This window comes from Mus caroli, chromosome 13 (genome assembly GCF_900094665.2).
Source record: "Mus caroli chromosome 13, CAROLI_EIJ_v1.1, whole genome shotgun sequence".
NCBI classification, from domain to species: domain Eukaryota; kingdom Metazoa; phylum Chordata; class Mammalia; order Rodentia; family Muridae; genus Mus; species Mus caroli.
Window position 1 is genome coordinate 23,321,076 of NC_034582.1, and position 16,766 is coordinate 23,337,841.

Here is a 16,766-nt window from a genome sequence, read left to right on the forward strand (position 1 = left end):
GATGTGATAATGTATGATAGACAGAGAAGCTGGGCATGCACACAGGGTGTAAATCCTGTCCCACCCTAAATCTTGGGAAGGCATGGGCATGGCTCATAAGACTAGATTGGACCACTAAGTATGAACTTCAGCGACACATTTGAGGACTACAGTGAATACATGTGACTTGTATATTAGGGGGAGGTCTTACAAATTGAACCACAAAACATGGTGTTAATTGTCTGGAAGACCTAATGGGTGGTTATAGCATAGGGTAATAGAACAATTTCCATCAAACTGAATTACTTTTTTGCAGTATCCCAATAGTCCCATCTACTTAATAATATGGAAATACATTTAATTGTGGATTAAGTATTTGATACTTATAATTATACCAACATTAACATTAATTTACTGTGATTATGATGTTTTGGATTGTCCATTTGTCTGTCATTCCTCTTAAAGCTATTAATACATTTAATACTAAATGAATAAAAGATAGTAACAAATTTTCTTTGTAAACTTTTAACACATATACATATATGTTTATATATATAGTTTATTTTTATTTTAAAAGACACTCGTTATACTCAATTATACTTTCACAATTATAAAATTAAGATTATTTAAAAAGATTCAGCATCATGAAGCATCTCTAATATTTTTGGATAAGCAAACATCACTACTAACATATACCACACACTCTAATAGCTTGAGATAAAGTTCAACCATATGTATATCTACACGTAAGCAATAGGAAAATTTACAAAGGTCAAAAAGACTAAATTCTTCATCAGATGATTTTAAGTCTTCAAGACCAGAAAAGACGGTGTATTCCACATTTCCTGTTGTTGTTCCGTAAATCTAATGACCAAAATGAAAATCATTCAGTTATTATTTATAGACCTTATTTTTTGTTTTCCTTTTTTATTAGATGTCAAATTATATTTAAAGAAATGATAAGACTGTGAACCTTCTTTCAAACAGGTATCTGTTTTAGCATACCTGCCTGCAAGTTATACTGATTCAGTGATGGTAAAAATGTTGTGGGAGTAACTATCCACTCTTTGATTGTATTTCAGCATCATTCCATGGGATCTGACCCATATCTGACACTGCTAGTAAGACCTAGAACCTAAGACTACATAGATAATAGGCCTAGAGTAAAACCTATTAATTATTCTGCTAAATTAGCATAGGAATATTGTGATGCCCATAGATAAGAGTATCTCTCATACCCTAAGTTTCTTCTGATAGTACATAATAATTGACAAAGAGACTGACAAAACTGAACACTGTGCAGAGAGTAAGAAACTCTAGACCACTCAAGCCTAAATAAGATGTCTTTAATATCCCACCACCACCTCCAAAGCTCCAATATCTACAAGAAATTGAGAGTAAAAAAAATTATAAAAAAACAGGAGTGTTAGGTTATATCACAGGACCAGCATCTTAAGCATGCACTAGAACTGATACATGCATAAACTCACAGAGACTATGACAGCATTCACAAGACCTGCTCAGGTTCAAACTACACAGTTCTAGAACTGAGGATAAGAAGTAGACACAAAGTCCTATCCAAAAAGTTATTTGCAATTGATACCAGAAGAAAAGAGGTGGGGAGAAACAGTTTTCTCCAAAAGAGTATCATTGGGTATCTCAACCATATTCTGGGTCAGGCCTCAAAACCAGGATTAATTGGTGTACACAAAACATACTTCATGGGTTTTTCTGTTTTGTATGGGTAGATTGTTTTCATTGGGTATTTATGTCTTCTTGGTTATCTTGATCTCAGTTTGCCCCTCTGTTTTGGTTTTTATTTTTCCCTTTTGTTATGTTCCTTATTTTATGAGGGAAAGTGGGAGGTAGGGAGAGAAAGAGTTTGGTAGATAAGGTGGTAGGGAAATGTGGAAGAGTTAGGAAAGGGAAAGGATGTGATCAAAATATAGTATATTAAATGTATTTTAAAGAAAAAATTAAGAAAATTAATTAAAGAAAAGAAAACTTGTTATCACAGAGAAAATAAAATAATATAAAACTTCAACCACAGGTATGCATGTTTTCACATGTCTAGCATACAGTACTATATATCTGTCAGCCACCTCCAAGTAAAATCAACACTCTGGTATGCATTTCCTTATATGTAATTGACTTCAGACAAAATTTGTCCTTTCATGACTGTGAAGATGGAGAATCATAATTTGATACTTAAACATAGACTTGTGTTTGGCCATGGTATGTAAGGAATGCTGATTAGCAAGGAGTAAATGTTATAAGAGTGTCTAATGAAGTGGTTGGGAATATTTCACTCTGCTCAAAGAAAGAGGTACTGTTCAAATTACTGTGAAAAGTTATTCTTTAATCTCTGTCCTTTACATCTGAGAATATCTACAAGTGAGATGCTTCAAATTTTAATCTCTGATGCAGAAGTCACATCATTCATGGATTAAAAAAAGTAAAAGGAAAGAACATTACTCACCTTGTTGAGTAGACTCTGGATGTACACAAAAAGCTCTGCAAGTTTTGTTTCAATGTTTTTGGCTAATGAAATGACATCATCATGCATTCCTGGAATACTTCTCAGTGTGGTCAGTAGAATTTTAGAAGTTTCATTCCAAGCCCACATTCTACTGAGGATCAGCTTTGGAAATTCGTTAAACTAAGCAGCCACATATTATCAATTGCATTAATATAAGTGAAATAAAAAAAAGATTAGTCAGTTTTGGTTTTCTATGAGACAAGCTGAAATAAATATCTATTTGCTATTTTTATCAGAAAGCAGAAACGTTTAAGGAATAAAAAAATATAGACTAATAAAATAAAAACCTACAATTTACCATCATAAAACAGGTTATGTATATAAATATTATTCTCAAATATCATTTTATTGATTGCATATGCAATTCTGACATTAGACCTTCCTCTAATTTCTTAAACATTTTTTGGTTTTATCCTGGGGAGCTCCAGAATTTGCTGAGGCTTCATAGATACTTTGATTCAGGACAAATAGATACCCACAGTGTAAATGGCAAAATATTTAACTTACATCCATCACACAAATAAACTGCATTTTTCCCAATCATATTTATTTTTAGGTTATCAGAATATTAAAAAAATATTCCATGAAGTCAACCTGGCATTGATAAATATGGATTCCTTAGTGTAGAGCACTCCCTCTTCTTGCCTCTACTAGAGTAAAACATTTGTTGGAACATATAAATTAAGAACAAAGGAACAATGGAATTTCATTGTCTTTAGTAACAGCATGGATTACAATAAAAATGCAATTTTGACATTGCTGTGCATTCCAGGATCTTAATGAAACTAATTAATGACTTAAAATGTTTCATGTGATGAAACTCTAGCTATCACAGAGTCAGTGAATGAGTTCTGAGAAAACCAGTGGACATTGTGATGGAAATAGGAAAAATACATGATAGAAAAAAAAAAAAACAGATCTAAAGGTGTTGGCAATATAGTTTCCTAGGACCATTACTGTATATGAGTATGAATAAGGACTTGAATTGGATAGAGCCCAGATACCTGTTTGATGGAAGGTTCAAGTTTTATAAGCTTTTTCAGCACCTCAATCTCTTTACCTCAGCTAGCTTTTGTGAGTGGTAATTGCAGCAATGTCAATAAAGTACTTTATGGAGTGCCTAGATAGTGCATATCTAGAAGTATTTTCTTCCTCCAGTTTGTTTAACTATTATCACAAGATGTTAAATCAGTTCATTTGGTGATAAGTTTTGAAAAAGAATCATAAGGGAAGATGACAATAGTTATAATAGAGATGGACTGATATGTAGACCTCCTCATTACAACTGAGGGCATGGATTACTCTCAGGAGCATTCCACTGTGCTTATAAGTCCTCCCTTGTTCAGATGCGTTCAGTTAAGACATAGAAGAAAGCTCAAAAGTCATACATACATTGATAGATAAGTAAGAAACACAAGTAGAATAAGAAGAGTCTAGAAAATCAAGAAAACTGAGCATGGTGGTCAGTGAATAACATTTGCCTGTATTAAGTAAATTCTAGTAGTGAGATATCATGAAATTAAAATTCTCTTAATGGACTATTTATGGACTTGTTACAACATGACTTAACAATTCCGTTTTTTATTGAAATCAATAACAGGAATTGTCTTTGTTCATTCTTACTCCATTTCCCTGTAGGCATTATTTCCATATCTGTTATACTACTTACAAAAACAGGCAGCATGACAAAGCAGTGTTCCTCTACTGCTTCAGCTGTTTAGGTTAAAAAAAAAAATCAAGGTAAAAACTCACAGGAATCTGTTGAGCTTCTTCCAGGTTTTCTGGAGTTTTGATGGAATAATTGTGGCAGCAGGTGAGAGCCTTGACAAGATACTCCATGTCCTCAATAAAGTCAAGCATCTGCGTATATCAAATTAGTGTTCAGTAAATAGAAGTTGAAAAATATAAGTCAATGAAATTTTAATCAGAATATAAATGTACTCAATAAATATATGCTTTATAAAAAGTAAATCTTAGACTAAAGACCACAACATTTTGATATCATTTAATGGGTTTGAAATCTGATTTTGTTTGTCATATAAATGTCCTTCTCTTATCCTGTACTTTATTTACTCTCTTCTTATTTTTCTTCTTATTTTCATAAGTTTTTCAATATTGAATGGAAGAATTAAAAATAACAAAGCTAGACAATATGAAGTGTCTTAGAGATTATTTTTCTCTAGAATCTGGGCCCGTTATTATGGTATTTGGTAACTACATTCATTAACCTCTTGTTTCCTGTTTGTTCTAATGATGCATATATTTTACCTGGGCATTTTAAAATTATATGTTTTCTTCCTGTTTCAAGAGAATGTAAACATCTGTACCATTATGTGTTAATCATAAATCGTGACTGACAATGGGTAATGTATTACAAAATTAGATAAAAAATTGAACATTTTTAGAAAATAGGAAATAGTAAGCAATGAAAATAAAAGCAACAAAATATTAATGTTTACATTTTGATCAATAGATCATTTACTAATATTGTACTTTAAATATACTATTAATAACGTATTATTTAAAACTGATAATCAGCTATTGTGTAGAAGTTGAATGGGTTCCCAGAAATGTTAAGGATTTGAAAGAGGGTCAGCAGAGAATAAGAAATGACAAACCAGTTTGAAAAAAGTCAATGATAACACATCTGTAGCAAATGCAGAGACTCATTCTCTTGATGCCCATAGCTTTACTGAAGCCTTACATTTTTCTCCTTTCTGTTGACTGACTTTGAACAGATAGATAATTTGTAGTCAGGAAGAGGATGTCTATTTTTGCTTGGCAACAAGCCTTGCTACTGAATGAACTCCAGTACTGGAGAGTTGTAAAAAGAATCTAAGCACTGGGGTTCCTGAAAATAAATTAGTGCTTTTCTTCCCTCTTGATATGGTCTCCATTTGTATTGCTTCTGTTCCCTATACCCAACTGACTACAATGCAGTTCAGCCTTGCTGGGGATCTGCAGTGAACTAAGTGAAAAGTGCCAGTGTTTTCTGTCTTCTTCAAAGTTACATTCAGATATAGGAGATCTTCTCTAGTCACAATGGTAACGTTTATAGTTCAAAATTGTAATTTTAGATTAAAAAGTAAATAAAGTTATAGAAAATTGAGCAAATCATTCTTTGAAAGCTTCCCCATTCACTTTTTACTATCAGAGGCTTTCTTGTATGATAATACTGAATGAAAGATCATCATACACTTGTGGATGTGTAACTTAACAACTGGTCTTTAATGCTTTCTCTTGTAAGTTTGAGTGAAGCATGAAGGCTTTTGAAATAAGGGAAAATAGAAATAAGTGAGATACTTACAAATTTGGAATAGGATTCTGATGCTAAATTTAGCTAAACCAGGTTGAGGGCAGTGGCAAAAATTAATGAGCAAACTGTCATCATGACTACATATCTTTTGCAGAAAGAGGCATTCTCTGGGTTCCCACGTAAGTAATGAATTCATGTCTACTCTCTCTTTCTTGACACTAACTGGCCTTGAACAGAGAACATACAGTTCTCAGGAACACAGAACCTGTTTCTTTTCTAATTCAGTATTCCTAGTGAATAAACTTCTGCACCAGAATCCTTTAAACATGATTTAAATATGATGCAAGTATGGTTCCCAGCATTCTGTGAGAAGATAATATGTTTTTGCTGCTCGTTGCCTTTTCTTCTCTTGGATCATCACACTTTGATTCAGTCCACTCATTCCTTCCGACTCACTGCCAGGCACTTCTTTATTGGATTTCTCTAGTGTGCAACCAACACTGACCCCACAGAAACAAAATCATGGGATAAGAATTCTTTCCGGGACACAGCTATTAAAAAGTTATGTTGCAAGTACAAAGATTGTTTTTAAGTAAACAAAAACAATTTAAAAAAAAACAGATAAAGACCTACAGATTGTCTTTTAACAAACCAGTGATTTGATGAAGCTGTCCTCTGCTTTTGAACAGCTGACATTTTCTTTTACCTGTAGAGCTGTAGAGGTGTATCTCTTGAAACTGGAATTTTTTTTCAGTGCAAAAGCAAAGTCATTAACATGGAGGCTTTAGGGAAAAAAAGATGGACATAAGAGAGGTACTTACATAGTTCTCGTATAATTTTTCAGAGACTTGATTGACTGTCTAAGGTAGGATAAGGGAAAAAAAGAGAAAAACTAGTGAGTTCATCTTGACATCAATGCACATTTACTGTAAAAAGGGACACATTCTCTGGGTGCCTATTTTTGAACAGAAGACTTGTGTATTATTTTGTCCTTGGTATGTACTGACACTGAACAGAGAACATGTAGCTCTGTGAAACAGAGAACCCCTTCCTGTTCTAAACAAGCCTTCCAATAGAATAAACTTATGCATTGTGCCTACTTAAACATTCACACTGAGGGTTTAAACATTTGAGAGGCTAATGTTTCATGTTTTGTCAATTTGTTTGCTTAATTGGTTTGGGATTTTTTTGTTTGATTGTTTGTGTGTTTGTTTTGTTTTGTTTGGCTTTCTCACTTGTCATATCACCACTTAAATTAGTTTCATTCATTCCACATGACTCACTGCAATACATTTCTCCTCTATTGATGTGCTGCTGTGCATTGAACAAAGATGCTGACAGAGATGTAAAGAGTAAGGAAGCCAGAGCTCTTCCCCATCTGTGTCTATTAAATTTTTTTGCCACAAATGAACATTTAGGAAAATTTAAAGATAACTAGGAAAAAATCCCAAGGCTCATTGATTGCTTCAAAAATATGTGCCATTTCATGAAACTTATCCTCTTTCTCCTTACTTCACGTTTCAATGGTTGATGCTTTAATTTTTTTAGTAGAACTGTGCATTTTTCATGATGACTGTAAATGTAATACAGGACAATTTGACTGGGAGGTTGATTTATGAAATAGACCAGAGCTAAGTGAAGTACTTACATATGTCCTGCGCAATTCCATGTTGAGGTTCTTGATATTCCAAGTCAGTCTCATGGCATTATGAAACAGCCCATTGGTGGATAATGGATAACCATCAGTCTCATTGCTACTCAAAGGCCCAGAGGCCACATTCTCCCATAAGAGGAGGCTTGACACCAGCAGCAGCAGAAGTGCCCCTGCTAATAGAAACAAGAGCTTTTCCAATCAATTCATCCAAAGTTATCAAAACAAGATTTTATTATCTTTGACCTGTGCCTTTCCCTTTATAATTTGATACTATGTTTCATTGATAGGGAAAAAGAATCTTTCACTGTGAAATGTAATTCAATAGTTACATTTACATAGGTATATAGTGTTAGAACTTAGTGACTTCCACATTTTGGGATAAATACAAGGAAAATGGTAAAATTTTCATACAACTGGAGATTGAATTAATTGTCTATTTGTTCAATAATGCAAGAATTTGTGCTGGTTTTCAATTATCACTTCCTCTAACATATTTTTCTTTAATTTTTGAGATTAGTATAGTTACATAAATTATCTCTTCTCCTTCCTCCTTACTGACACTCCCATATACCTCTTATTGCTCTTTTTATTAAATTCATGTTCTTATTTTCTCATTAATTGTTGTTATGTACAATATATATATATATATACATATATACATATATATATGTGTGTGTGTGTATGCATTCTTATTCTTGAATATATGATTACAACCTGCATAATGTTACTTGTATGTAATATTTTCAGAAAGAACCATTGACTATTAGATAGTGTGTGCTTTCCCCTGTGGAAGACTAAGTCTCCCATTCTAATTGTATCTTGATTGCCTGAAGTTATTTTAGTAGGGGTTAGGCCTCTGTGGGACATCCATGTTAGCATATGTATTTGCTTTGGTTTTCAGCTCATGTTTAGGCATTCAAGTTGGTAAGATATTTTAAGTGTAGCTTGTGATAGTCTTAAAAGACACAATCTCAGAGCAAATTCTCTTTTTGTCTATGTAAAAATCACCCATAAAACTCAGAGATCATTGTGGAATATGGGGAAGATAAATATCAGTTTTCCAAACTCAGTGTGAACTATGTACATTTTCATGAGGATAGTATGACATGATTTTCAGTATAGTATTATTCATATGTCTTAGGACTAATCTTTTTGTGTCGACTAAAAATTGGTACATTCTTCCTTGAGGAAGGCCATTTCTTATTATACAATTAAATTCTGCAAAATTATGATGCTTTCACAAATGTATTTTATGAGCAGTAGATATACATGTATACATTAAGTACATGTGCAGTCCTACCATTTATGATCTGAAAGATATTCACAGCTTAAGCTGAATACAAGGAGCTAGTCTTACTAGTTTTTTGTTTTCTAATCTCAAAGATCCATTGGTGTTCATTATGAATTCATTTACTTAGAAATTTTATCAAGAAGAGAAGTTAATTATTACATAATCTCCTTCTTTGGAATTTTCTTGGAAAAATATTTTGCTTGAATAACAACTCCAAAGCTGTAAGGTTAGATACTCATCTACTACTCTTGTATATTAAGTGCCCAGATTAGTGAATATGATTAATTTCATTCAAGTCAAACATCTAATAGCAGAAATCAAGAAAACAGAACATGTTCCCTTCTTCTTCTATAGTAATTATAAATTTAATACAAAGTCTCTTTTTTTATCTCACTCCAGTCAAATGTCTCATTTTCTGTAATTTGACTTTTGAGACTGATCACTTTATTCCCTGGTCATCTGAGGAAATATAAGCAAAACACTTATTCTTACCTCTAGACAGTGATAAACTTCCTCTTCCTATATAGGTCATTTAAGAAAATTCGCAATTGTCTCTAGACATTTCTACATGTCTCCTGGAAGCAAGACTCCTTTTAAAGAACCACTGATCCAAGAATGCGTGGTGTATTTGTTTTCTAGAGTAGTAATTAGAAACAACTTCTCAACTTTATCTATTTTACCTGTCCTGACTAGGTATGAACAACAGCCTCTTCATATCATATAGAGAAAAAAAAATGACAAAAAATGTAAATTGTCTAAACAATCTTGTACATCAGTGGACTGCCTTAGCTTATTTAGAAGAACATGAGAAGTTACTCACAGGGAGATGGTTGAGAGAAAGAAAAAGGCATCACTGAAGAGTTCTGGCACAGCCTGCCTGCTTCACGCAGTCTAACACCCAGTAAATATTCCACCTCCTATATAGGCCATTGAACGATCCCCAGGGCCACATACTGCTAGGAGGCAAAAAGGAGTTACATTAGGAATAAAGCTGACAATCATATGACTCTTTAACTTCAGTCAGTGCTGAGAGCCTCATGACCATGATGATTCAAGACATTGATATAACCCTTTTAGCTTATTTCAAGACTATAATTAGGGTCCAAATTAAGTTGCCAATTGCTATATCCATCTCTATTTGATAAAGGTTGGTATGAATTCTATCCCCTAAAAAATATCTCTTAGACTTTCACTTTTGTCTATATTTACCTGTTTGTGTCACTGAATCTTAGTTAATGTGACTTTTTTTTATCACAAGGTCACACGAATAGTCCTGCATCTGAGTAATTTAATATTTATGATTTTGTCCAGGATCCAGGGAACATAGGATAGGTTTTTGTTTCTACATGTTTGTTTCTACATATGTGGTACAATAGGTCAGTAATATAAGATGGAAATCTAGTTGTGTAGAGGTTTTTTGTTTGTTTGTTGTTTTGTTGTTTTGTAGGCAAAGGACCTTCATTTAACCAAACAACATACAAGGTCTTCTTGTACATTAGAAAATCCTAAGTCAGCCGGGCAGTGGTGGTGTATGCGTTTAATCTCAGCACTTGAGAGGCAGAGACAGGCAGATTTCTGAGTTCAAGTCCAAGCTTAGTCTACAGAGTGAGTTTCAAGACAGCCAGAGATACACAGAGAAACTCTGTCTCACAAAACAAACCAAAAAAAAAAAAAAAAAAAAAAAAAAAAAGAAAATCCTAAGTCACAGATATTTTTAGCTAGGCTTACATATATAAACATAATTTTTGTCCATGGAGCTTGGCTTAAATCTAAATAGAATTAATTCTATTCAGACAGTTGTATCACCATATATTTAATATAAGCATCAGGATTGGAATATTAAATATATTTGTTCTAAGCAGGACCCTTTGTTATTTTTTCACAGCAGTGGCCAACAGGGTCTTATCTGAGAGTAAACTGAATGTGTTTAATCTTCATTTCAGTCACAGTTAACATCTCTTTATTTTGTAACAATAGCATGTGATATATCATTTCACCATCTGTTAAATTGTTTGCATCCAACACATTGTGAATAGTCTGTGTTGCATAGATAGACAATTTGCAGAAATTGTGGGTGGGGTAATGTCATAACAACGTTCTTTGAGTAGCAGAGAAAATGTAAGCACTACTTTGGTGAAGAATATTCCAATAAAAATCAAAACATTCATTTAGAACACTGAAGAACAGTGGGGAGATTTGGAAATGGAGACACAAGTGTAAAAGTGATTTAGAATCTTTTATATTTGAAAGTATTTTGCCCCAGATATCACACAGTATGCTTTTGTCTAGTAAAAGTCGCACATGCTCTGAGTATTAATCTCCCCCCACAATACATACACTCACATACTAACAAAACACACCACCACCATCCCAGGTTATATTGCTGTAGGACTAGATGTATCCTCTGTCACTGACACTAGAACAGTCAGTCCACTTAGGGACACAGGATCCACAGGCAGGCAGGCAACAGGCTCAAGGACAGCACCTTCTCCAGTAGTTGGGGGACTTGCATTAAGACCAAGCTACTCATCTGTTACATATGCATAGGAGAGCTAGGTCCAGTGCAAGCTCTCCCTTTGCTTGGTTATTCAGTCTCTGGGGGACCCCAGGAGTCCAGGTTAACTGACTCTGTTAGTCTTCCTTTGGAGTCCCTGCCGTCTTTGAGTCCCCCAATCCTTCTCCCAAAGTTTCTGTAAGAATCCCCGAGCTCCATCTAATGTTTGGGTGTGTGTCTCTGGATCTATTTCCATTGGCTGGTGTATAGAGCCCCTCCAAGGAGAGTAATTCTGGGGTCCAGAAGCTAGAATGGGAGAGGACTTGTACAAGGGGGTACTGGAAGGAGAGGAAGGGCTAATAATGGGTTGTAAGTGGATAAATAAATAAATTTGGAAGAAAAACTATTCTAGGGACACCTTTATGCTGGAAAACAATTTGTATAAAAGAATTAGAAAAATAATGCCTGAGCGTAAGAAAAGTAAGTTAAACATATTTTTTTGGAAGATAGGAAAGCCTTCAGGATAGACATTATTCCTCTATCATTGGATTCTTTCATCACACTGATCTAACTAACAAAGACTTAACCAAAGTATAGTCTTGAGGCCAGTAGAAGCAAAGAATATTCAAAGAAATGGTCCGATTAAAAATAGACCTGTTCCCCACTCATTCATGACAGTGATAAGCTTGAATTTCGTCCATAATGCCAGCTTCATGGACTATTGGAAGAGCCTCAAGATAATATAGTGAAATCCTAATTGAGAATGAGAGTACACTATAGAGAATTAAATGTACTTGTGATTCCAATTCAAACTGCTCTGCTGGTCATTCATAGTGAGAGGGAGCAACTAAACAAAACAATAATTTTTTCATTGTTTTAGTAACAGCTTATTGATATCTTATTAATATCCTTCATTACCAAATTCCAATACCAACCAGCTTCTAAAATAATAGGTTTGGATATGAATTTCAAAAGTCTTTAATGTTAGTTAATCCTCTGTTTTCACCATTTTCCCTGCACCCCGAGCCCTGTATCACTTACTATATCTTCACCCCATTATTCCTCGTTCCTTTAATAGCATCCAGAATTTACTATCATATCCCAGACTTGAAATTTTGCCATTCATCTCATAGACCTACTAAAGTTTATAGAATTCTAACGGTATTTCAATTAAAACAGACATATCTAAAGATTTAAAGATAAGGAGCTGAAGCATATACTACTCTTCCAGAGGCTCTGGATCTGATTCCCACCACTCAGCCCTTGTAGCTTAAAACTCTGTGTAATTCCACATCTAGGAGGATCAATCTCATCTGGGCTTCTTGGGTACAATTTTGCATATATACTGGGTATAATTTTGCATATATATATATATATACATACATATATATATATAAACAGATAAGTAAAAGATAACACTTATAAAAATAATAATTCAAATTCAAAGCTAGGATTCAAATATGAGAAACAAAAATATCTTTGTGGGTCTCAGTTACCTAACTAAGAATAATTATTTCCAGCTACATCCATTTTCCTACAAATTTCATTATATTTATAGCTCACAAAAATTGTGTATATATACCACATTTTCATTATTCATTTATCAGTTGATATGTCTAAGCTATTTCAAATTCTTGCCTATTGTACACAGTGCAGAAATAAAGTTGTGTAAAAAGTATAATAGTGTCCTTTCAGTATACTCCCAGGAGTTGTATAGCTGGCTCATAAAGTAGATCAATATCAGTATTTTTGAGGAAGCTCTACATCAATTTCCATAGTGGGTACACTATACTACATTCTGATAATGGGGATACTTTGTAGAAATGACCTATCTAAAATGTTAGAGACACCAATTCACAGATATGATTCAAACTTAATAATATATTTTTTAAAAGACAGAAGAAATAAATCCATAGCATTTACCTCTCTCCTTTTCTTGACTGTGGAAACACCATGACAAGCTTTCTCACAACTCCTAACTCAACGAAGTGTGTCAACTTGAAGGATAACCCAATAAAAAACTTTCTGAGAAAAGTCAATCTTATTAGGTCTTTGATTATAATAGAGAAAAGGGAGAATTTGTACAAAGGTCATTAGTATTCACTGTCTTGAATCATTTTCACAAGATGTCCTTGATACAGAAAGTGAATACTCTCTGTACTTGATAGGAGTAAATGGCCATGTACTCCATATTTATCTGCAGAACCTGGAATCTTCTGTATACCTGGCACCAGGATGGTACTAAGGTGACATCCTGTTTATCACCCATATATTTCTGTAGAAAAGGCTCAGGGTTTTTTGTTTGTTTGTTTGTTTGTTTCTTTGTTTGCTTGTTTTGAACAAAGTAAAGAACACTTAAGTTCAACTTAATTTCCTGCCATTAGATGACATTCTCCAATTGTGATATATATCATCTTTACGATATAACAAACTACTTCAAACCTATTATCATTGAGTACAAACTTTACACTGCCTAATGACTTTAGTAGGCATGCTTACCTTTTAGATTTAACAAAATGTCTTTTAGCAGGATATATATATATATATATATATATATATATATCATACATAATATATCACATATCATAATTCAGTTAATACATACATCATTTGCTGATGAATTTATATTTTCCCCACTATAAATTTTATTGGCTTGTTAAATATTAGTTTTGCATCTGTGGATTTCTACATGGTTATTATTTATTTATTTATTTATTTATTTATTTATTTATTTATTTATTTATTGTTTACACATATGCTTAAGAGTAAAAGACTAGAAAAAACTTTCCATGCAAATGTACCTAAGAAGCAATCTGGAATAGCCATTCTAATATCTAATAAAATTGACTTTCAGCCAAAATTAATCAAAAGAGACAAAGGACACTTCATATTCATCAAAGGAAAAAAAAACTACCAAGATGATATCTTAACACCTATGCCCCAAACAAAATGGTACCCACATTTGCAAAAGAAACATTGCTAATGCTTAAGTTGCAAATCTAACCCCACACATTAATAGTGTAGACTTCAACACCCTACTCTCATGAATTGACAGATCATTCAGACAAAAGTTAAACAGAGAATTACTAGAACTAACAAACATTATTAGTCAAATGAACCTATCAGACATCTATAGAATATTTTACCCAAACACAAAAGAATATACCCTCTTCTCAGCACTTCATGCATCCTTCTCCAAATTGACCATAAAGTCCCTCACAAAGCAATAGTCAATGGATACAAGAAAATTGAAATAAGGCCTTGTATCTTATGAGACCACAATGGATTATCTGGACTTCAAAACCAGAAATACTAGAAAGCCAACACAAACATGGAGATTGAACAACTCTCTACTCAATGATCTCTGTGTCAGGGAAGAAAAAAAAATTAAATTCTTGAGTTCTTCGTTTATGTTGGATAGTGGCCCTCTTTCTGATGTAGGGTTGTTAAACACCTTTTCTGAATCCGTAGGTTGCTGTTTTGTCCTGTTTAGAGTGTCCTTTGCTTTACAGAACTTTTCAATTTTATAAGATCCCATTTGTCTATAGTTAATCATAGAGCCTGAGCCATTGTTTTTCTCTTCAGGAAATATCCCCCTTCGCCAATTTGTTTGAGGCTCTTTCCCAATTTTTGTTCTATTAGAATCAATGTATCTGGATTTTTGTGGAGGTCCTTGATCCATTTGGACTTTAGCTTTGTACAAGGAGATAAGAATGAAGCAACCATCAGCTTCTATACTTCATTATTTAGTGAGAGAGTTACAAAGCCTGAGATCATCAGTCTTTTGGCCTTCATCCAACTCTGTTCCAACTCAACTCATTTACCTAAGGCCGGGCAGGCCCCCAGCCAGTTCTATTGATCCTAGGAATTGGGCCCCAACCATCTGGAAATACATACAAAGTACATAACAACTAAATACCTCCCTAGATTCTCTTTGTAATTTTTTTTTTTTACTTTTCTAATTATTTTGTTTATTTTTTATTTTGGGGCATACTCCACAGGTGGAGGTAAGATGAGAGGTTGTTGGAGTCAGTTATTTCAATGAACAATGTGTGTCCTGGTGATCAGTTCTGATCTTTAGTGTGGGTGACAAATACATCATTTCACTTACCTTGTTTCTAGAACTTCTGTTCTCTCCCTTTTGTCTTTTGTTAAAATACTATGCTAGGGTTTTTGTTACTATGGCTCTCTTGCGGGAAATAATGAAAGCTAATGCCTCTAGGCTCCTTACCTCTGCTTAATATTGTTTCGGCCTCTCAAGAACACTTTGTCTTCATTTTAATTTTATAATCATTTTGCAAGCTGTCCAAATCACACATTAGAAATTTGTCCAACATTAAATAGGATATGCCAATCTTCTTCAGGAACAATGTGCTTCTTACTAGTTTAGTTCTGCCAAGCCATGAGCATGCAGGTCTGACCATCTTCTAGTGTACTTTTCATTTCTTTTAACTCATTTTAAAATTCTAAATGTAGAGTTTTTCTACCTACTTAGGTATGTCTATTTCTACTGATTTCATTTTATTCAGAAGCTATTGAGAAGGGGTTGAGTACTGGATTTATTCTAATCAAGTTATTTTTCCAAAGTAGGAAATGTATGTCTGTTTTGAATGGTATCACATAGCTGATTATAATATGTAAAGTTTTTGTCAAGAATTTAGTGCCATTAAAGTATGTGATTATGTTTTATACCAGATAACTGTACTACCTATTTAAAAATGAAAAAAATGCTGCTTGGATGAATATGAGGACAAGTATACATACAGCCTCATGCCCTAAGTTATGGGAGTTTTTTAAAAATAAAGTTATTTTTGGTTCCGGCACTCTGCTGAAAGTAGTCTGCACAGGTGAGAGTGTGCACAACAGAAACTAATAGCTTCTGTGACAGGCGGAAGCCACAGAACTTATGAGGCAGAGCACTTTTCGAGCTCCAGACATACGGCCACCTTCCCTGCCAGAGGACAGGTGTCTGCCCTGCCCGGGAGGAATTTGCCTCAGCATCAGCTGAAGACATCTTGGTTCCTAGACTCCACTGAAAGTAGTCTGCACAGGTGAGAGGGTGGACTACAGAAGCTAACAGCTTCTGTAACAGGCCAAAGCAATACAGCTCTGGGAAAGGTCCTGTTTTGGGCCTTCATCTTTGGCCAGGAGGGACGTCTGAACGCCAGATATATATGCACCTTCCCTGTAAGAGGAGTGCTTGTCTACAGAGAGTGCTCTGAAATTCAGAGGAGAGAGCAAGACTCCCAGGTCTGCTGATAGAGGGTAACAGAAGCACGAGAGGAACAATCTCTAAACAGAGACAACTATAACAACGAACTCCAGAGATTACCAGATGGCTAAAGTGAAACTTAAGAATCTTACTAACAGAGACCATGACCAATCACCATCATCAGAAACCAGCACTCCCACTTCGCCCAGTCCAGGACGCCCCAACACACCCAAAAAGCTAGACCCAGATTTAAAAGCATATCTCATGATGATGGTAGAGGACATCAAGAAGGACTTTAATAACTCACTTAAAGAAATACAGGAGAACACTGCTAAACAGGA

At 34.2% G+C, this 16,766-nt stretch overlaps 1 protein-coding gene across 1 annotated transcript; it reads right to left on the bottom strand.

Moving 5' to 3' along the window:
* Positions 1 to 524: 524 nt before the first annotated feature.
* LOC110308365 (prolactin-7A2) lies at positions 525 to 9,606 on the bottom strand. The gene is made up of 6 exons (XM_021180832.1): positions 9,540 to 9,606; positions 7,423 to 7,601; positions 6,596 to 6,634; positions 4,271 to 4,378; positions 2,459 to 2,638; positions 525 to 843 (listed from the first exon to the last, which is right to left on the bottom strand). The coding sequence occupies exons 1-6, from the start codon at positions 9,568 to 9,570 to the stop codon at positions 622 to 624; spliced, it is 759 nt and encodes a 252-aa protein (XP_021036491.1). The 5' UTR covers positions 9,571 to 9,606; the 3' UTR covers positions 525 to 621.
* Between the last annotated feature and the right edge of the window lie 7,160 nt (positions 9,607 to 16,766).